At 39.3% G+C, this 21,846-nt stretch overlaps 1 protein-coding gene across 4 annotated transcripts in view; it reads left to right on the top strand.

Moving 5' to 3' along the window:
- The window catches only part of PTPRR (protein tyrosine phosphatase receptor type R), a 233,805-nt gene that overhangs the window by 196,342 nt on the left and 15,617 nt on the right, over positions 1 to 21,846 (top strand). For all 4 annotated transcript variants that reach the window (XM_072843272.1, XM_072843273.1, XM_072843274.1 and 1 more), the window contains 5 exons: positions 3,993 to 4,072; positions 4,478 to 4,615; positions 13,839 to 13,949; positions 15,300 to 15,457; positions 19,302 to 19,415. In XM_072843272.1, the coding sequence (XP_072699373.1) occupies positions 3,993 to 4,072; positions 4,478 to 4,615; positions 13,839 to 13,949; positions 15,300 to 15,457; positions 19,302 to 19,415 (601 nt within the window). The remainder of the gene's footprint in view (positions 1 to 3,992; positions 4,073 to 4,477; positions 4,616 to 13,838; positions 13,950 to 15,299; positions 15,458 to 19,301; positions 19,416 to 21,846) is intronic.

Genomic DNA, 21,846 nt, shown 5'->3' with positions numbered 1-21,846 from the left:
CTTAAAAAATAAAAAATAAAAACCTTCCAGCTTGTACATATTAGTAAGGCCATATAATTTAGAAGATGTCTTGCAGCAGAATATGGATGACCGAGAACCAATTAAATCGTAGCTGTATCTCTAAGGATGATGTCAGCCTGGCTCAGAACACTCTACATGGTAGATTAAAGTGAGAAGATCAACTTTATATCACATTATTTCACAACATAAAAAAATATTAGTGATAAAAATATGTCTATATCCTAAATCTCAAAAGCAGTGGAGAAAAAAAAAAAACGATCCTACATCAATATGAAGTTATTTGCACAACAATGAAGGATAATAACAAGTTTTATGTGTATTTATTCCATGCACACAATTTATTTATACAAATAAAAAGCCATATAGATATAATTTAAGAACAATATTAATTAAAACCTAATTACTTTGGCCATCATTTTATATTTAAAAATGTAAGGTCCGGTAATATTTCCTACTTATATTTCCCGTTCTATTAAGTGCCCTGAACACAGTAGATATGCAAGTAAGTGAGCCACTCATTAAGGCAACCAGTTATGTGGCTCAAACGAAATGTAGGGGTTAGACTTGCGTCTTACTCTGGCAGGAGGATTCAGTTTGTGGCAGACGACTTAATCTTTCTGTGCCATCCTTCCTACATAGGGCTGTGGAGAGAATTAAGAAACAAATTCGTGAGAAGGGAAGTTCCCACTGATAGTGAGCCCTCACTATTCTTCTTTTCCTCCACCTAACTGAGGATGCATTGATCATTAACCTCAGAACCAATTCCGGAAAATAGTAACGCTAACTAGGGAAAGAAAACTTACAGTTTCAAAAGCAGACTATTTAAGAGCCCTGTTTCCTCTTACAATTTTCATAAGGATCTTAGAAAAAGCAAATTTCCATATGATCACTATCTTGCGCTGCCAGGATCAGCCCTGACCGTCCAAACCCTGTACAGTGATGGAAACGCTCTGTATCTCCAATGCGATGGCCATTAGCTACACATGGCAATGGAGCACTTGAAGTAGAGTGAATGCACCTGAGGAACTGATTTTTAAGTTTTATTTTATTTTAATTAACTTAAAGTTAGCTACATGTGGCTAGTGGCACCATATTGGATAATGCAGGCCCGAAGTCCTCTCTCTATCCTACAACAAACAGAAGGCAACTCCCAGTCACCTTGAAGGTATAACCACACCCCTGCCTTTCCTCCCATTTCCCACTTATCTTGACTTCATCTAGAAGAACTATGCTATTCCTCACAGCCCTGTCTTTGCCCAAGGATACACTAGCAGTATAAACTCTTCTTTCATCCAATAGCTTCTCCCCTGGACTCCAAATCTCAAATGCATTTCCATCTGGAGAAGAAATCTTCAGCACAGAATAACCTTTGACCAAATCTGATAGGATGCCAATTAGAATATCAGGATCCAAGAACACCTGGGTGATGCAGCCACTTAAGTGTCTGACCATTGGTTTTGGCTTAGGTCCCACACTCAGCGTGGAGTCTACTTGAATTTCTACTTCTCTCTCTGCCCCTCCTCCTCACACTCTCTCTCTCTCTCTGTGTCTCTCTAAAATAAATGAACAAATGTAAAAAAATAAATAAATAAAACAATATCAGGGTCCAGGTACCATTTTGTCTGTTAAGTAGAAGACTTAAATTGCTAAAGTTGTTTTAAAGAAGCCAGATGGGGAGATTTCATGTGTTCTGTACACTAAATCTATATGTGTTCAATAATTTGTTGAGAGGAAAAAAGAAACAGGAAGGAGACCAGAAAGAAGAGAAGGAATAAGAGAGGAAGAGAGGGGGAAAGTGGAAGAAAGAGGAAGAAAGCAAAAGGAGAGAAGAAAGGAAATAAAAGGGGAAGAGCAGAAGGAAGAAAAATAGCTCAGTGCTGGAATTGTTACTGCTACTGCCTAGTTGTATCATAACTGGAGTGCTAAATATTTAACATAGAATCCAGAAATACTCATCCTGAAAAAGTTTATCCTAGTGAATTTGACCAATATGTAAATTTAAAATACGCACGTAGACTTAAAATGCATAAAATGAATACAATCATAATAGTAATGATGAAAATAAGGATGATGATGACAATGATGATGAGGTTTTGAATTTTTCTAAACCTCAGCTTTTTTTTATGAGTCTAATCTAACATTAAAAAGGCTAAAAGACTTTAGTTAGAATGCCAATTTTCCCCTATTCAGTCGTATGGTACATTCTTGTTTCAAAAGTATTTGGAAACCTCTAAATACATGGAAATCTTATAAATTACCAATTTCCAAACTAAACTTAAGTCAGCTTGACAAGGAACCTGCTTCTAAGCAGTTTATAGGGCTGAGTTCCCAATAAATCATATACATGGTAGGCATTATAAGAACTGAAGGGAACAGGTCTCTTTTCAAGTCTCACTGGTGTAGAGCGTTTATGGAAACTTCTAATTGTCAGTGAATACTGAAAAGGAACGAAAGGTTTCCTGTCCCCTTTGCTAAGAAAGAAAAAGAATCTAGGAAGTCAAAAACAGTGTTTTCAGTTCTAACAGAAATGAATTCTGATCTTAAGCACTCGATAAGCCACATACCAGAGAGAAATCACAAAGGATACAAAAGTTCATTTCAAAAAAAAATTAATAAATAAAAGTTAGTTAAATACAGTTCGTGCCCTCAAGGAGTCCAATACAATTCATTGAGGGCAGGCAAAAATTTAAGCACTTAAAATAGAAGATGGTAAATATTAAAGTAGAACATGAGGGACGCCTGGGAGGCTCAGCAGTTTAGCACCGCCTTCGGCCCAGGGTGTGATCCTGGACACCTGGGATCGAGTCTCTTGTCAGGCTCCCTGCATGGAGCCTGCTTCTCCCTCTGCTTGTGTCTCTGCCTCTCTCTCTCTTTCTGTGTCTCTCATAAATAAATAAATAAAATCTTTAAAAAAATAAAATCAATAAAACATGAAAAAAAATTACCACAATAAGCTTATTTGTTTAACTCAACAAGAGTCATTGATGGTACCAGCAAGAGTGGTGCCTGTTTAAAACTAAGGTTAGGATGGATTGGTGTGTATACAAAGAGGATTGAATTTTAGAGGAGGAGGTAAGAACAGTGGGTATGATAAACTCTCACAAGTTTACCTATGTAGAGAAAAACAATAATAAAACAACTACTAGAGAGGGATACACAGAACTGACGACTTAAAAAATGGAAAGGACCATTTAAATCAATGCCATAGACATTTGTTGAGTGTCTACTCTACATGGAAGCACTATCCTAGACACTAAGTCTTAGACATAATGAAAAATATCCATTTTTGCCTTTAAGAGGCTCAAAGTGTGTCAGATCAAAGAAACCATAAAGAGGTGATTTGATCTAATTCATTTACATAAACCTTGGTAAAAATAATTACCATATTTTCCATAGCACCATGGTTTGCAAAGAGCCTTTCAACTTCTTGTTGGTAAGTGACTTGAACAGTTAAGACGCTGTTGCTAGCGCTAGAACAATCTACCTAGTATCAGATTTCCCTGCTGTCGGTGAACAGACTACCACCACACATGTTAACTAAAGACAGCTTCCTTAGGGAGAGGGGATTCTGGCCAGACCAAGTGTTTGTTGTTGGGCAGGAGAGAAAAGACAAGTGAGTAAGAAAATCTGGTGCAAATTCCAAATCCAAAGTACAAGAAAAACAGCATAAATAAGAAATGGGGCCAAGAATCAGAAACACACAAAAAACAGCATGATGAATAAACTCGTCATCTCAAGCTTACAGGCAAGATTTGTGTTCAGGGACAGGGGCCAAGATGGGCCCAATTGTCCCGCAGTAAACACAGGTGGATCAAGAGACAGACACACAGATGCATCAACAGCAAACAATGACACAAGCCAGACAGTCAGTATATAAGGTAGCAGGTGTGCTGTGTACCGTTATTGGTATTCTAAGGAACTTAAAAAAGAGTACATTTGTCTGATGCATTCCTTCTTGTTTTCTTCATTAGATCCCCTCAGCAGAGTGTGTTTAAGACCAAAAAATGTAACTGATTCTTTGAGCACTTACATTAATGCTAATTATATTAGGGTAAGTAAGTAAATATAAATTTCTCTCTGATGAGCATGCGGACTTACTGTTTGGAATTGTTGGGTTTTGGTGTTTTGTTTTGTGTTTTGTGGATTAATTATGATTTAACTTAGTTACTTGAAAGTTTGTTCATTGGTTTAGTCATAATCAACATTGGTAGTGGGTACTTTCCTCTCCGGTGCATCTCTGGCTGCAGTGCTCTGGGTGCTTCATGCTCCTCAGTACTGTATGCTATGCTTTACTTGCTGGGAGAACAGCCAGATGAATTGTGCTAGAATCAGTGAAGCCGTGAAAGTCTGTGTTGCTTTTGGACCAGTGGAACCATTTTGTTGGAAACTTGTTCTAAACTTTCTGTGCAAGGCATGAATTCTAAATCCAATATTTTTGTCTCTTTACTCGAACCAGGGCTACAGTGGCAAAGAGAAGGCATTCATCGCCACACAGGGCCCCATGATCAACACCGTGAATGATTTCTGGCAGATGGTTTGGCAGGAAGACAGTCCTGTGATTGTCATGATCACAAAACTCAAAGAAAAAAATGAGGTAGGACCTTTACCCAAGTAGTGAACGTTATAAATTCTCTATTCCTATAGAAGATATATTGTATAAGGAGAAATGCCATGTACTTATCAGAGTTAAGATGGAAACTTAAAGGCATTTAAAGACAAGTTCACTTCATGTTTCCAGGAATGGTAATTGGTGTCATTGTAGGAATGGCAGCTTTCTTTCAGAATAATCAATATACTTGACATTACGTGTATCTCACATATACCACGTATCTCTGTAAGGAAATGAGGAGCTATGAATTATCACTCTGATCTATAAGCAGGGAAAATTTTTTTAAATTATTCATATCCCAAGTAATTTTTGAGTACTCACTATGTGACCGATGCTACTTTAGTTGTTGGCCATATATTAGTAAACAAAATACACAGATGCCTGCCATTGGTGGGTTTTAACTTTCTAATGGGGAAGACAGATTAAAAAACAATAAATATAACAAATTCATAGAACTGTAGTGATTAAAAAGGACAAATGGTAGAAGGGGAGAAAGGTAGAGTTGGATAAGGAGATTGGGTGTGCCGCATTGGGAGGGATGAGACGGGAGGAGTAAACTGTGGTATTATAGAGGATGGAAAGGATGAGGCCCCACTAAGAAAGTGAGATATGAAAAAAAAAGAGTGAAGGAAGTTACAAAAGCCCAGCAACTTTTTCAATATCTTCATAATAAGAAATCCAAAAGGGAGACATAGTTAGATCCCATTTCCACTAGCAGTTTTTCCTAAGGATCTAGCTTACAGGATACTTTACATCATAAAAACAGAATTGTGAAATTCCCAGAGGGTGCTATCCTAGGTGCTGCTTACATTTTAGGGCATCTTATTGGAATAATTTACAATCTGATCTTAGCATCTTAGTGTTTGTTTTCTTGTCAAAACTACTGTATCAGGGCTTCACCATGACGATAAGAATTTAAGAAAACTGAGCTTTCCCTTATGCCTTTTTGGTGAGTTATAACCCTTGAGTGTAGTATAATCTTGTGCTAATCAAGAAAACCCAGGCTTGCAAGCATCAATTTATGAGTTTTTAAAAGTTGGTTTCCTTCTTTCATTTTTGCTACAATAGATAAAGGAGTTTTATTTTTCCGAAATCTGTTCCTGGAAAAAAGTATATTTTGGTCCCAGTAGGTGAAAATATATACTTATTTAACTATATAGCTTACTAAATATATGTTTTTCTGTGAATCTTATATGAAAGCCTGAAGTGGCATAATAAAAATAGCCCCTAATATTTTTAGCTGTCTCACCCATATCAATCTGTCAACACGTTAGGCCACTGATAATTCCTGCAGAGTTGTTTAATATCCGGGACATTTTGCCTTTATTTTACCTAGTTGGAAAAGACTCTTCAAGTATAAAAGGTGTATTTCTGTGTATATACATTCCCACATACAAACAGGCTAATCTGGAAAACTTACCATTACAAAACTAGTCATACTCGATGAAATTTATAAAGTAGCATAAAATATAAAAGATAGTTAGCAACATTTCTTAGATCTGAGTGGACTGCATTACTCATTATTAAAATTAAAAATTCTGGGACACCTGGGTGGCTCAGTGGTTAAGCGTCTGCCTTTGGCTCAGGGCATGATCCTGGAGTCCTGGGATCGAGTCCTGCATCGGGCTCCCCGCATGGTGCTTGCTTCTCCCTCTGCCTGTGTCTCTGCCTCTCTCTGTGTGTTTCTCATGAATAAAAAAAATAAAATCTTTAAAAAATATAAATTAAGTTAAAATTTCCTTTTTGTTCAGACCTTCCATGATGTAAATATAATGCAATAGAGGAGACTTTGATGTTTTATAGATAAAATAGTAAAATAAAAATAGTATGCCTAACAGAGCTTGGGGGATAAAAGTCGCAGCAGTCAAAAACTGAATAAAAGGCATAAAGCCAGAGAATTATGGGTTACTTGTGCTTTAATGACAATACAAGACCTGGAGACAAAGCCTTAGGCTTGTAGGAGCCAAGAGCTGGAATGGAGACCTTCCATAGAGTGAGCTCCCGCAAGGGCTGTGCCTCCAGTAAAAAGGTGAACCACAAAAATAAACCTGCTGACCAAAATAGGACTATAACAGGAAATTAATCTGTCTCAATCTGGTCTTCTTGTGGGATAAATAGAAGGTTCTCTATAGTATTCAGCATTCAAAAACCAGGAAACACCAAGTAGAATAATTAATATAAAAAGTAATACTGGATTGATAACACTCTGTGGCACTTTCCAGAAACAAAGGCAAAAGCTTTCTGGATGAAGACACTCTCAGGATTTACATCACAGGACTTCAACAGAAAAAGCCCAACCACACATAAGCTCAGGAGTCAAAATTATGAAACAATACAAGTAAATAAACAACATAAGGAAAAATCAGAAGAAGCAACAAATAGGTAAAATGACCCATGAGAAATTAAAATAATAGAAACTATAAATATGGGCTTTTTTTTATAATTGAGCACACGAAATATAAAATTAAAAACTTGACAGGGAAACAAGTTACTACCAAAAAAAGACTAGGAAGATTTGAAAACAAACCAAAGAGTCCTAGAAATAAATATTATATAGATATTAAATTTTTAAAAAGAATATCTCATTAGGCAGGGTTGACAGCAGGCTGGATGTAGCTGAATAAAAATAATGACTGAATTAAAAATAGAGTCAAGGAAATTACTCAGAAGATCGAAATGGCCAAAAATATGAAAGAAAGTTTAAGAGCTAGAGGGTAGCATGTAAATATCCAATGTATATATAATGGATATGTTAGAAGAAGAAGAAGAAAAAAGAAGTAATATTTGAGGACATAATGGTTAGGGATTTTCCAAAAGTGATGAAAGACATGAGCTGTCAGATTTGAGAAGCACCATAAATCCTAGGCTAGTAAGTAAAAATAAATCCACAAGTAGATGCACTTATGAAACTAAAAAACACTGCAGAGATTATTTTAACGACAGTATAACTAAACAAATGGCTTCTGAGGAAAAACCAAAGATGCCAAAACCTAGAATAGTCCCTAGCAAGGGACGAACGAAAGTAACTGACAGCCCAGAACTCGTGTCACATTCAATGACACTAGCAACATTGCCTAGAGTTGAGTAGATGGCATTGATTTAATTTGATCATTAAATCAAAATTAAAGATTCCTTTCTGTCCAGACCCTCCAGAATGTAAAGTTAATCCTATAGAGGAGACTTTGATGTTTTACAGATCAAATTCTGGCTCAAAAGAAATATGCAGTAAGCTCCACACTACCAGGAAAATGCTGTTTACCAAAAATGTGCCAACTTTCAATTGTGTTACGCGTCATTGTTTGGAATAGACAAAAATCATTTCCTCCAAAAGAGAAAAAAAAAATGAAGGTGGAGTTATCTTTAGAAATTCCCAGGCATTATAGTTTCATGAATATTTCTACTTTCTAATAAATAAATGAATAATTGCCAGGCTTTCATTTAATAATCCCTATATTCTTAGATCACCAACTGGGCTGTTTGTTCTTTTCTTATCATTCATGTGTTCACTGGCGGGAGCACTTTTCATCTCCTTCGGGAGCTTTTCCTTTGCATACACAACTCAGCAAACTGGCACAGGAGGCCTTGCTTGGGCCCATCTCCATCTTCGACACACCGTCCTGGTGAAGCTTACTCACTACTAGCTTTTGATTGAAAGTGAGAGACCTATGACTCTTCCTTTCACGTGAACACCAAGAGGCCGTTGTGGGGTTATTAATTGGCCTAACTGCAATATTGTGGTGTCTCATGGACTAGGGAAGCCCCAGGACAGGGAGGGACAGACGCGGGAAATGGCCAGTCGGTGGGCAGTCGGACACCCACGTGTATGGATTCAGCTCGTGGTCTTAGAGAAGCGTGGTTCGTGGGATCCCAGCATAACTACAGTAGTAACACCAAAGATCGCTGATCACAGAGCCCTGTAGAAAGTGGAATAACGGTGAAAGAGTTTGAAATGTGTGAGACTTACCGATATGTGACATGGAGACGTGAAGCAAGAAAAAGTTGTTGAAGAAATGGTGCCAGTAGACTTTCCCCAGGCAGGCCTGCCCCAGACCTTCAATATGTAAGAAACATAGGGTCTACAAAGCACATCAAGTGAAACTCAGGAAAACGAGGTGTGCCTCTACCAAGAAAGTGGGAGAGGGGGAAGGAAAAAGAAAAAGAAAACCACATCTCAGAACCAGGTGTCTGGATAACAAGATTAAGGCAGGTAAGGTTGAAGGTCAGCGCAGTGGAGCACCTGGTGGCTCAGTGGTTGAGTGTCTGCCTTTGGCTCCGGTTGAGGTCCTAGGGTCCTGGGATTGAGTCCCGCATCAGGTTCCTCGCAGGGAAGCCTGCTTCTCCCTCTGCCTGTGTCTCTGCCTCTCTCTCATTCTGTGTCTCGTGAATAAATAAATTAAAAAAAAAAAAAAAAGGCCAGCCTGGCATGTACTGACCAGTTTTCAGCTTTCCCAGATGATCAGAATTAGCTATTATAATATCTAGAGAGGCAGCCTGGCCTAGACCTGCCCGGCAAGGCCAGGCAGCCTAGCTCTCATTCCCATACCCTATGTTTCTACTGCCCAAGCAATTAAGGGTGACCTGAAATTCAGAGGCTGACATCTCCAGCAAAATGACTCGCCTATCCTTTCAAGCATGCTTATGTTCCAAATATAACTGCACCTTAATTTTTAATTTGCTAGGTTTTATTCAGTTGTTTTAGCCCGCTCTACTTTTTTTTTTTTAAGATTTATTTATTTATTCATGATAGACAGAGAGAGAGAGAGAGAGAGAGAGAGAGAGGCAGAGACACAGGAGGAGGGAGAAGCAGGCTCCATGCAGGGAGCCCGACGCGAGACTCGATCCCGGGGCTCCAGGATCGCGCCCTGGGCCAAAGGCAGGCACCGAACCCCTGAGCCACCCAGGGATCCCCGAGCCCGCTCTACTCTTAACCATAGTTAGAAGCCCTCTTACTTGTGACAGCTGAGTGGCTCAGCAGTTGAGTGTCTGCCTTTGGCTCAGGGTGTGACCCCGGGGTCCTGGGATAGAGTCCCCCATTGGGGTCCCCGCAGGGAGCCTGCTTCTCCCTCTGCCTGTGTCTCTGCTTGTCTCTGTGTGTCTCTCATGAATAAATAAAATCTTTTAAAAATAAAAAAAAGGAAGCCCTCTTAATTCGACACAATTAGCCAAAAAAAAGTTAGTGGAAAATCACAAAAACAACCACCAAAAAACTCTAATGCTTTACTTTATCTTAAGACATGTACATTTGTTCACACTAAAATGTGTTCATTTTTTTCATAGAACTCAGTTGTGTTAGTGTTGGTGAAGCTGGAGCTCTAGATCATATGGCTTATGTAAGTCATGCCCTTTAGACATCATCCGAATTTCCCACTTCAGTTTCTTCAAAATGAGAGAAAACACAGAAAAGTCTGTAAAGGAATTATGAATGCAGAACCCTGCGTAGATCTTCAAACTTTGCACTAACTTTTTAATTGTCACCTGTCTACTGAGTCCTTTTTTTTTTTTTTTTGACTGCTGAGTCATTTTTTTCCCCAATGAAAACTTATTTAACTTGTGCAATTATTTCCCAGAACAAATTCCTTCCTTTTTTTTTTTTTGCACCTTCATGTTTCATTAATTTATGTAAAATTAAATTACTGGGCTTCACTCATGGGTTGCACTCATGGGTACAACTGCCATAAGGATGTTTGAATGGAAGTAGGTTAGCCCTTGGAGAAAGGTACGGCTCCAGTGTCAGGATTGCTGAGCTCAGTAGGCGAGTGGCCCGAGAACACTGTGGTGCATGAAGAAAGATTGGTGAAGGGGCAGTAGACATCTGAGATAGAAAACTGAATTTTTAAAATGATGCTTGCCCTGAGAGTTTTAGTTCCAAGGACATTATCCCAGAGCCCCCTATCAGGACACCTGAACTTCAGTTTCCTCTGCTGTAAAAAGATTAATAATAATAATAATAATTATACCTAACCCGGTGTACTTAGTTCCACAGCACCTGGTGTGGGATTAATGATATGTTGGTGAAGGTACTTGTAATATTAAATTGCTGCACCTGTGCTGGTGATGCTTCGTTGGAACTCCAGGAATGAAAGTAACTCATAACTGCAGGCGACCCGACCCATCCTAAAGATCTCATATGCTGATGTAACCCCAACGAAACTGCCCATCTTCTTTTTAATTTATGCAGAGCCACTGTCTATGTGATGATACGTGTCTTTAGCTCAGAGAGCAAAATCTTTTTGATTTCAAATGCATAGAATTCAAAAAGAAAGTAACTTAAAAATAGATTTTTTTTTCCAGACAACTAAACTACCAGCTAGATCTCCTTCCTCTCTATACCCAAATAGCCCCCATGTGATGGAAGTGAGAGGGAGGGTCAAAGAGAAAAGAAATCATAAAAGGAGCTTGCACTGCTTTGTGTTGAATTCCACTTTTGCTATAAACCACTAATTATGAAGCACTGGTTGATGTCCAGGATCTTTACGGTCAGAGTTCACTAATCACTTGTTTGTACAAGAGACACATGAGCCTCTGAAAACCTCTTTTCCCTCCAAATTATGAATTTGGGGAATTAATAGATAATTTCACTGAAAGGATCAGCCCAGTTAGCAAAGAATAGTGATAATTTGGGATTGTATTCCGCGAGAGAGAGCATGCTCTTTTGAATTACCTACAATTAGTGTGGCTTCACCATATTATCTGCAAGAAAGCATTTTCCTTCCTTGCATTTTCTACCCCTTTCAGATCATTGTTAGCACCGCGATAAAGAAGCCGTAAAAAGCTGTTCGCAAAAATAATTTGAACGTGAACTTGTGCTCTTTCAACAACCACATAAGCAGCTCTCCCCCACCTCACATTCAAAAGCACCCACACTTATCTGGTCTCTTTTTCTACGTTCTCCTAAAAGGGGGTGGGGGAATGTATTCAGTGTGTAAAAATAAGCTATTGTATCTCAGAAAGGAGATGGGATGCTAATTAAGGGTTGTTTGAATGAACAAGTCACATTGCATTGTCTACTGGGAGCTGACTGCCAATTGCATTTTTGGTAAAGAGTCAAGAAAAACATTCAAAGAGGGCCCCGGCAAGCTTGAGAGAGAAACGAGCAGCGCTTCCATTTATCAAGTAGGTGCACAAGCTCGTTCGGGTATTGTTGAGAGTCAGGGTGCAGGCTTGGAGCTCCTGCCTTGCAGCTTTTCCGACCGGTTTCAAGAGCCACCTTCCCCAAGAGGGGCCTGCTGCTCAGGGCGCGGCGTGGACAATGGGGCACATATGCCAGACTGCTGGACCGCTGAAGGCCTCTTTCTTTGTTCAGTACCTTTTTCAAGATTCTTTGTCACTCTTCTTGGATTCATCCAGGAGGCATGGGTTTTAAGATACACAATAGCTCGGGTCTCACAGCGAAATAATTGATGCTTCATTGAAAGAAACCAGGCAAATTGGTTAGTATGATTCTCTTTAACAAACCTGGGAAATCTGAGACACTTGGCACTAGTAAATGAGGAGAGAAATAAATTGCTTTATTTTTAAAAGGTTTCTTTTCTCAATGTTATGTCAGCCAGGAGGATGCCTTCAGCCTGATTGCCGGACGGTCTGGGGGGGCGGGGGGCATGTAAATAGGGGCGAGAATGATTTACTTTGTTTGGAAAAGGACCAGGACATAGAGGATGCAAATGTGTTCTTATTGTAATGGATGAAAGAAACAGTGATTCCACTGGGCGAAGTGACTTCCATCCTGGCGCTGACAGGTGGAGTGCTTAGTACTTAGCAGGATAGACTTCCCGAGGCGTGTTTCTGATACTTTACATGGTTTTTTTCCCTTTAATTCTGTAAATCTGGGATTCGGCTGCTGCTCTTTTGAACCTAGAAGTTCTTAATTTTTTTTTTCAAGTGTGGTCCTATGCCTTTGACATAAACGTCCTGAGGACTAAAAAGTCAGGACTCAAGGCAACAAGTGAAGGAATTTCTCTATAAATGTGCATGTGTGTTTGCCAGAAAATGATAAGTTCTTTTTGAACAATATTTCTAAAGTTAACATTGCTTCTCTGAGCACTTGAAAAGAAAAAAAAAAAAAAACAACTTTCACACTTTACATTCTTCATCATTGAACTATGTGGTCAGAATTCATAGTGGGTTTTTTTTTTTGCAGCTGTTTAAAAGGCAAAATAATACATAATATGAACCTATATGTATGCTTGAATCTCATTTTGTATTTTTCTTTTAATAATGTAGCTCAGATATAATAATAATATGGTATTTAATGTATGATCTAGTGAATAATGAAGTAATGATCCAATCATTTAGATCAATAACCTAAAAATAGAACAACATTAAGAAAGACAACGTGTTTTAAATGTCTACTGTATATCTGGCTTTGTCCTAAGTACTTTTTGTGAATTAACTGATGGGTAAACTGAGGCCACAGAACCTAAGTATCTTTTTTTAACAGATTCTCAGCTAATAATAAGTGGCAAAACCAAAATTTGGACCTAGGTTCTACGGCTCCAAAGCCTGCGCGCCTTACCTACCATGTTATGCCTCGGTTGCAATATAATCATTATTACGCTTATTAAACCCTTCAAAGAGAACCCATTATAAAAATGTTATTCTTTAAATAGTTTTGTGGTACATTTATTTCAGTTGACCCTATAAGTGAAAAGACCACTGGTCCTGGAAAATGTAATATAATAGATGTATTCATGATCATTCCATCCTCTTCACATACTAGGGAGCCTTCATTCTATGGCATCTAACACATCACAGATACTCTTATTGCTTCAACTTGATGGAGCAGGAAAATGTGACTTGCCTCAATGACTGAAAAAAATATTCCTAGTCATCACCTGATAAAGTCTAATATTTGGATCTTAATTCTTGATTTCTCAATTTAGTTCTTCACTTTGGGTTTGGGGAAATTTTGCCCTGTTTTTGTACGGGATTAGTAGCAATAGCATTGGAGAAGCATGTGTAAACACTGATACTTCATTTTTAAGATTTTATCGGGATATAATTTACATACCATGAAAGCCACTTGTTAAAAATGTACAATTCAGTGGTTTTAGCACATTTCCAATCCTGTAAAATCAGCACTGGACATTTTTAGAATTAGCCAAATAAAAACTATTGAGATACTTGAATGAAAAGTACTCCAAGGCCTGTGAAATCATTAATATCTGCTATGTTTTGTTGTTGTTTTTTTTTTTTTTTTCTCCTCTTCCAGAAATGTGTACTATACTGGCCAGAAAAGAGAGGAATATATGGGAAGGTTGAGGTTCTGGTTATCAATGTAAATGAATGTGACAACTATACGGTTCGAAACCTTGTCTTAAAGGTAAGATTATGTAGCTGTAACTCTCTACAAAGGATATGATATGACAGGGTTACATTTCTACTCTGAAATTATTTATCCTGATAAGCACTGCAGATTCAACTTGAAAAATAATGTCAAGATCGTAGAGAAAGGATTACCATTCCCTCATGTATTTCTTTGTCATTCGTAGTATGTGAAATGATTAAATTGATAGAAGTAGGCATTAAGGAAAATTCACTAAGTAGGATGTTGTGATCCCCTAATTCCTATAAACAAAACATCTTGTTTTCACCTTTCCAATGCCTTTAACTAAAGGTTTGTACTAGAGACTTTACCATGATTTGTGGGAGGTTTTTTGTTTGTTTTTTTTATTTGTTTGTTTTTTGTTTTTTAAAGTGACTTTGGTCTAAGCAGCTTTTAGGAAGGCCAAGAAACTGAAAGAGAAAATCTGTGTTTGTGGGTGGCTGTGGGAGGCAAGACAAGCCTGAAGTGTTGATGAGATCTTCACAAACTCGGAGTTACAGTAATTTATGGGGACTTTCCCCAGACCAGATTATGTCACACAAAAGTTATCTTATTTAAATTACGGGCAGCAGATGCTGAGGAACACTGCCACGGTATTGTTTTTGCTTCTAGAGAACAATCATCTCAAAGATGTCAATCCTATCTAGGGCCCCACTGCTGGAACAGAAGCATCACAGAGGGTAGAGTCAGAGCTGCCATGAAGACTTTTAGAGGGAAATTCAAAATGGGAAGGCACTATTTTAAACATAAGCCCTTAAGTGCCTACTCCACGTTGAGACGCCTGATGGGCACTGGGCTCTAGATGACGTGCATGAACCCTCACTCAAAGTTTATCTGATTTAGTGACCCCTTAGCTCCTTTGCTCCGGGGACTCCTCACTGTTGCTAAAAACTGCAATTTGGGATGAATGTAGAAATTCAAATGTAGGGGCCGAATATAAAACTAAACATTCCTATGTGGGTTAATATGTTTATCATCACTTGTCAAGAATGTTGTAAGAGCAGGAAACACACCCCATTCCAATTCCCTCCTGGCTTCCTTTGCGTCTAGCTTAGGTTTATTAAAACAAGTTACAAACATATATATCACATATGTTTCATATGCATCTTTGATTTTAAATATGTATTTCTCATTTACCAAAGGCAAGACTGTCAAACTTTGACATCAGCATATTTATAGTTAAGTTTTCCCAAAGTAGAAGAGTACTCTTCAGAAATCTCCGAGATTTTGTTTTCCACCCAGAAGTAAGTTGCCAGCAAGATGGGAGTGATAGAAGGATTATTGTGGTTTGGATGACTTTTAGTTCCACAAGTAAATGAGGCATTTGGTGGCTCTTGCTATTTTCAGCAAGGAAGTCACACCCAACATGTGAAGCATTACTGGTACACCTCATGGCCCGATCACAAGACTCCAGACAGTGCCCAGCCCCTTCTACAGCTCATGCTGGACGTTGAGGAAGATAGACTTGCTTCCACGGGCCGAGGGCCTGTGGTTGTCCACTGCAGGTAAGGGATGAACCGTCCTTTCTGCCTAACCAACTGTCCATCCTCCCTAAAGCCGGCGGGTTGTGCTTCCTGGTTGTGACTTGATCGGTAAATGAAATGTTTATTCAAATTGGTTAACTCCTTAATATTTGAGTTTTGATCAAGGTGATACTTTACAGAAATGAGGTGGCGTTATCAGGGCATTTCAGCAAACAACAATGACACCAGAGAGAAAAATGTCACCTTTACATAATGGCTTAGGGAACAGGAGACTTTATTCAGCCCTCTGCCTTGAAACTTACATCAATTTATTCAGTCTCATCAGTCTCATCTAAGCTAGGAATGACACATTTTTAAAAATTAGCGATGGCTTTTTTGTTGCTTCAAGATGGCAGCTGAACCGTACGTGAATTGTATCTTGATAACATTTATTATTATGTCAAACTTGGTGAAAACCAGTCAGATAGTTTAAAAATGATTTCATTTTTTAAAAAAAGATGGAAATAAATCTATGAAGTGAGAAGTGGGTAAGTGGTAGTTTGCCGAAAGGAGAACAAAATGTTGTTACCGGAACATGGGTATTTGGGCTCTACAAACAAAAGCAACATGTCCCTGCTGGTTCTCCTCCCTAACACCTAGCTCACAACTCTCCTCTCATAACAAATACCTCAGTCCCCTTCCCCTTTAGGGTGCCCAAGTGAAAGCAAATCGTTTTAAAATTATTTATATGATTATAAATAATTAGCCTTTTATTCTTCATACTTCATCGAAGTAATTTATGTTGCTTTGTTTAATATCATAAGCCTTACAAGGTAGCTTTTAATATTTCTAATAAATAAAATATAATTATTTTAAATTATAACTTTATCCTCCTTCTTTTTTGAACTTCTGCAGTTTAATTAAGAGTGAAATTCATTATATATATATATAAATATATATATATATATTTATATATATATATATATATATATATATATATATATATATATATATATATCCAATGGAGTCATTATCCAGTTTCTAACATTAGGCCTTATCCTAAACTTCACTTAGGGGTGAGGAAAGATACCCTAATGGGTCATGTTTTGGGGCTGGAAGGGTCCTCCACCCAAAATCATAAAACACTCAGGATATCTAAAATGAACTAGCTGTTTCCCCCTATAAAACCAGTTCCCCTTCTAATGACTATTTCTTTTTTTTTTTTTTTTCTAATGACTATTTCTAAGAATAAGTCCAGCTTTTTTCCAGGCACTCAACATCGAATGTTGACAGTTATCTTTGGCCCTTCTCTCAACTCCAGCCTCAGTATCTAATCAGTCACCAGATTGGCTTTCCCTTCAAAGCTTCTCCCATAATCATCACTTCCTGTCCAACCACCCAAGTTCAGGCCCTAATGACCTCATCCATGTATTTTAGAAGTCATCGGCTAATTGCACAAACACACCCCACTGCCCCGAGCCCCACCTCCAACACAGCCTACCCCATCCACTTCTTGTGCGTGATGTCCCTAAAATCCTCCTTCATCACATGGAATCCCTGCACAGCACTTCTCACTGGCACCCCGTTGTCTAAAGCAAAAAAGTCTTAATTAACCCTGGGTCTATGGATAAACGACAGGGGTCAGTGAACAACTTGAAATTACTTTAACAAATTAGAGTACATAGAGTCATCTGAGCTTTTTTGGGGAGTGAAAGTTCATAGTTTTTATCAAATTCTTAAAAAACAAAACAAAACAAAGCACTGCTGTTTTAGAGAATGAAGTCCAAACCTCTTAGCTTTCCATGTAAGATCCTTTATCGGCCCCGGTGTGCCTGTCCAGTCTTGTTTCCCATTATTTCTCTAAGATGGCCTTCTCTTCAGGCCACGCTAGTCTGGTCACTATTACACATCATCTATCCTGTTCTGCAGCAATTCTTTCTTTATACCATTGTCGTACGGGAAATATTCCCTCTCATTCACGATAACCAAAATGCCCACCATTCATAGGGTGCAATTCAAATCCTGTCTCCTTAGTGAGACCAACTCTTTATAGACTCTTCACCTAAAAGGGCCCCCCATCCACCTCTGAATTCCTCTAAATTCCCATCCAATAGGAAGCAAGTGCCAAAGATGAGAAATAAATACTGTTTGAGGGCTACGCAGGGAATTGTTCATTCAAACCATGAGGACTGAAGAAAGCCTCTAAGAGTTGAAATAATGTTGAGCAGTATCTTAAGAAATGACCAACTTTTGTGGTTTTAGAGGATGGTGAGGAGGACATTTCTGAGGAATATCATTAACACAGAAAGGGAAGTCAGAAAATAAAAGCCATTTTTTGCAGTGATTCATGTAAATGACAAAAATGGCACAAAGGATAAAAGGAGGACAGTGAAAAGACTCAAAGCTCGAAAGTTAGTCATATTCATATTATGCAAGGTCACGAACACCCTGGTGGGAAGCTTAGGCGCTGCCTGTAACCACTGGGACGCCATCTACAGCTTTTGAGTAGAGAGTAATATGATCAGATCCCTATTTTAGAAAGATGAACCTAGCAGCTGTGTGTATCATAAATTAGTCCAGGAAGAGACTCGAGACTTGGCAACCATAACGAGATCATTGCAAACCATGAAGTAAGGAGATGTCGAAAACGTGAGCACAGTTTATAGAAAGGAAAGCATGGAGCCCAGAAGCTTCAGTAGAGGTGGAAAATAGAAGAAACGGTAACAGATTGGCTGTGGGAGGTGAGAGCGGGGAGATGATGTGGGAGATGGCTCCGAGACTTCTAGGCTGGGAAACTTGTGGCTAACTGGTAATGCCATTGAGGGAAAAGAGAATTAATTCTGTTTTAGGTACATTGAATTTAGATGCATTGAACGAAAGCCAGTGCAAAATAGTAACATCAAGAGTTCCAGCTAAGAGATGGAATGCTAATCTAGAGTTTGGGAGAAACTTAGGGAATTTAGATGTAAATTTGAGGGCAATTTGCATAAAGACTATTACTGATTGAAACTGCTGAACCAGTTGGGTGTGAGGACATGAGGACAGGACGAGAGAGGCCGAAGAGGGATGGAGATGGAGAGTTAAAGGGCCTGTTAGGTTGATGACTTACCATCCAGGGCAGATGAATGGGTGAACCCTCCTAATGGATAGTGTCTCTCTTCAACTATCCCCTGGGTATAAATGACCCAGAAATGTGTTCCTCGGGCCACATCCTTCTCCCAAACTCTAGTGAGTCCTCAGTTATTCACTGGAGCCTTCAACATTGGTATATCCAAGACCAACCTTCCCTCCACCACCACCCTACCACCACCAAATTGGCCTTTCTTCTAGAATTCTCCCCTTGTCTCATTGGCACCACCTTTCCTTCAGTCCTCCAGATTCACATTTGTGATTTGTCTAAGTTTTTCTCCTCCTTTCTAGTGCTTCCACCTTCCCTAACTTCAGGTCCCAATGATCCTTTGTAGAATATTGACAATGGTCACTATTCTCCTCCCACCTGGCTCTTCCTACTGCACATAACTCAGCGATGGAACGCAGTCTAAGCCCTGTGCTGGGCCAGGCTGGTCCTCTCAGCCTGAGAGCTTTGTTGCTAAGCCTGGCTGCTGTCTGAGACTTAGCCTTACCCTTTTAAAAGAATATCTTTTATCTTGGGGAGGTGGGTGAGGAGATGGGTGAAACAGGTGATGGGGATTGCGGGGTGTGCATGTCGTGCTAGGCACTGGGTGACGTGCGGAGGTGTTGAACCACTATATTGTACCCCCGAGACTGCTATCGTACCAGCATTAAAGTTTTAAAAGACCAAAAAATTAAAAAAAAAAAAAAAAGACTACATTTTATCTTTTCTACTTTTCCTCCACCTTTTTTACTCCTTGTCTTTGCTTTTCAGCGCAGGGATAGGTAGAACAGGGTGTTTTATTGCTACGTCCATCGGCTGTCGACAGTTGAAAGAAGAAGGAGTCGTCGATGCGCTGAGCATTGTCTGCCAGCTTCGTGTGGACAGGTGAGTGTCCGCCGGACGGTGTAAAAGAGATCTCACTTCAGAACAGCGTTACCACTCCCAACCTGATCCAGGCAGGCCTGACTCTGGAAACATCACAGGCTCCAAACTCTTAGAATCTCTAAGAGATTTGTGTAAAATGCTTAAGTGTATCTACTATCAAACAGCCATTGAAGAAAGCATTATTTGCAACATTGGCAAGAGGACAAACCAGGGGCGCCCGGGTGGTTCAGTCGGTTAAGCATCTGCCTTCAGCAGGTCATGGTCTCAGGGTCCTGGGATCGAGCCCCGCATTGGGCTCCTGGCTCTGTCTCTCTCTCCACTCTGTGTGTCCTCTCTCTCTCTCTCTAATAAACAAATAAAATCTTAAAAAAAAAAAAAGGGGGTACGAAACCAAAAGCTTATGCTTAATCCCTCCCCATCTCTATTACAGGTTGTTTATGGTGGGGCTGTTCCCTCTTTGTCTTCCACCGCTATTCCTTTATATTGACTGCATTTTCACTTGACTTAACTCAATCGTTCACCTTGGGATCTTGATTGTCTACAATGAGGCATGGGCCATACTACCAAGAGTCATCTTATTTTTCTGTCTATTTTCTTTCATAGTGAAATGATGCACATGACACAATCCACCATCTTGACCATCTTTAAGAGTGCAGTGTAGCGGCATTTAGTATATTCACATTGTTGGGCAGTCAGTCTCCAGACTTGTTTTCATATGGCAACACTCTGTTCCCTTTAAACAACTTCCCAATCCCTCCTGCCCCCCAGGCCCTGGTATTTCACTTAGCATCGTATCCTCACGATTTATTCATGTTGTGGCATGGGTCAGAAGTTCTTTCCTTTTTAAGGCTGAGTGATATTCCATTTTGTGTGTATATCATATTTTGTTTATCCATTCATGCATCACTGGATCCTTGGTTGCGTCCCCCTTTTGGCTATTGTGAATAAGGCTGCCCTGAACATGGGTGTACAAATAGTGGTTGAGATTCTTTTAGATGCATAGTCAGAAAGGAGATTGCTGGATCATATGGTCATTCTATTTTTAATTTTTTGAGAGGCCACCATGCTGTTGTGTGCAGCAGCTGCACCACATAGAGTCCTACCAGCAGTGCACAATGGTCCCGGGTTCTATACACCTTTGCCAACACTTATTATTTTCTGTTTTTTTCTTAATGGTAGCCATTCTAAGGGCTGCGAGATAGAAGAGGTGCTTTTATATGGAGATGGTTTGATCACCTTTGTGATACTCTGTGTTTATCTGTGTTAAAAACTAAACAAACTCTTAGAGACCTCTCTTCTTCCTCCCCCCCTCCCCCCAACTAAACCCATCTGGGTAAACGAACAGCCAGTGATGGAGAAAGTAAACAGATATTCTTTGAAAACAGGCACAGAAAAGGAAGCTGTATCAGCACCCGGGCAGCCAGCCTCTGCTCTCCGACTCAGTGTGCTATCGTGGAAAAGAGTTCTTCTAAAAGGCTGAAATATTGGGCTCTCTTCTTTCATTCATGCAGCAAATATTTATTAATCACCTCCGATGCCCAAGGCATCATCCTTGATACTATAAGTATAGCACTAAACAAGACAAGTGAGGCTTGGCTTCTCCTGGAGTTTACACGTTCATGCAGAGAGAGACAGGTGATAAAAAAGGAAAGAAAGAAACAGGATAATTTCAGACAGAGATAAATGCTGTGAAGTAAGAAAACAAGAGGGCCGTGGGACCTGGGCCTCTTGGACTTCAGCCCTGTGTCCTAGAGTTTCCTAAAAGTGTAGATAGTTACCTTTTAAGATTCATTCGACAAATATTTGTTGAGCACCTACTATGTGTTAGGTCCTGGGATTTCAATAAAAGTGACAAAGGACTGTTCTCAAAATTCAAGATATATATATATATGGATATATACACATATATGCATGCATATCACTTAGAACAGGACCTGTCACGTAGTAAGCCTTCAACAAATGTGCAGTGTGTTATTATTATCTCCATTGTTATTAAAATTATCAGTAAAGTTTCTCCTATCTTGGGGTGCCTGGGTGGCTCAGTGGTTGAGCATCTACCTTCAGCTCTGGGTGTGGTCCCAGGGTCCCGGGATCGAGTCCCACATCGGGCTCCCTGCAGGGAGACTGCTTCTCCCTCTGCCTGTGTCTCTGCCTGTCTCTCTCTCTGTCTCTCATGAATGAATAAATAAAATCTTTATTTAAAAAAAAAAAAGTTTCTCCTATCTCTGAAAATCAAACATTCAAATCCCTCTGTCCAGATGTGGTTTTCCTTTCCCCAGCCCTCTTGGTTTTTTTTTTTGTTGTTGTTGTTGTTGTTTTGTTTTGTTTTGTTTTTTATCTCTTCTTAAATAATAGCTTCTAAGTCTTCACAAGTGTATCTGCCCTCCCCTTTTCCCTCAATTTTGGCTGGCTTCGTCGCAGCTGTTTAATG

This window comes from Canis lupus, chromosome 11 (assembly GCF_048164855.1).
Source record: "Canis lupus baileyi chromosome 11, mCanLup2.hap1, whole genome shotgun sequence".
Classification (NCBI taxonomy): Eukaryota; Metazoa; Chordata; class Mammalia; order Carnivora; family Canidae; genus Canis; species Canis lupus.
This window is presented reverse-complemented; position numbering and strand designations above follow the sequence as displayed.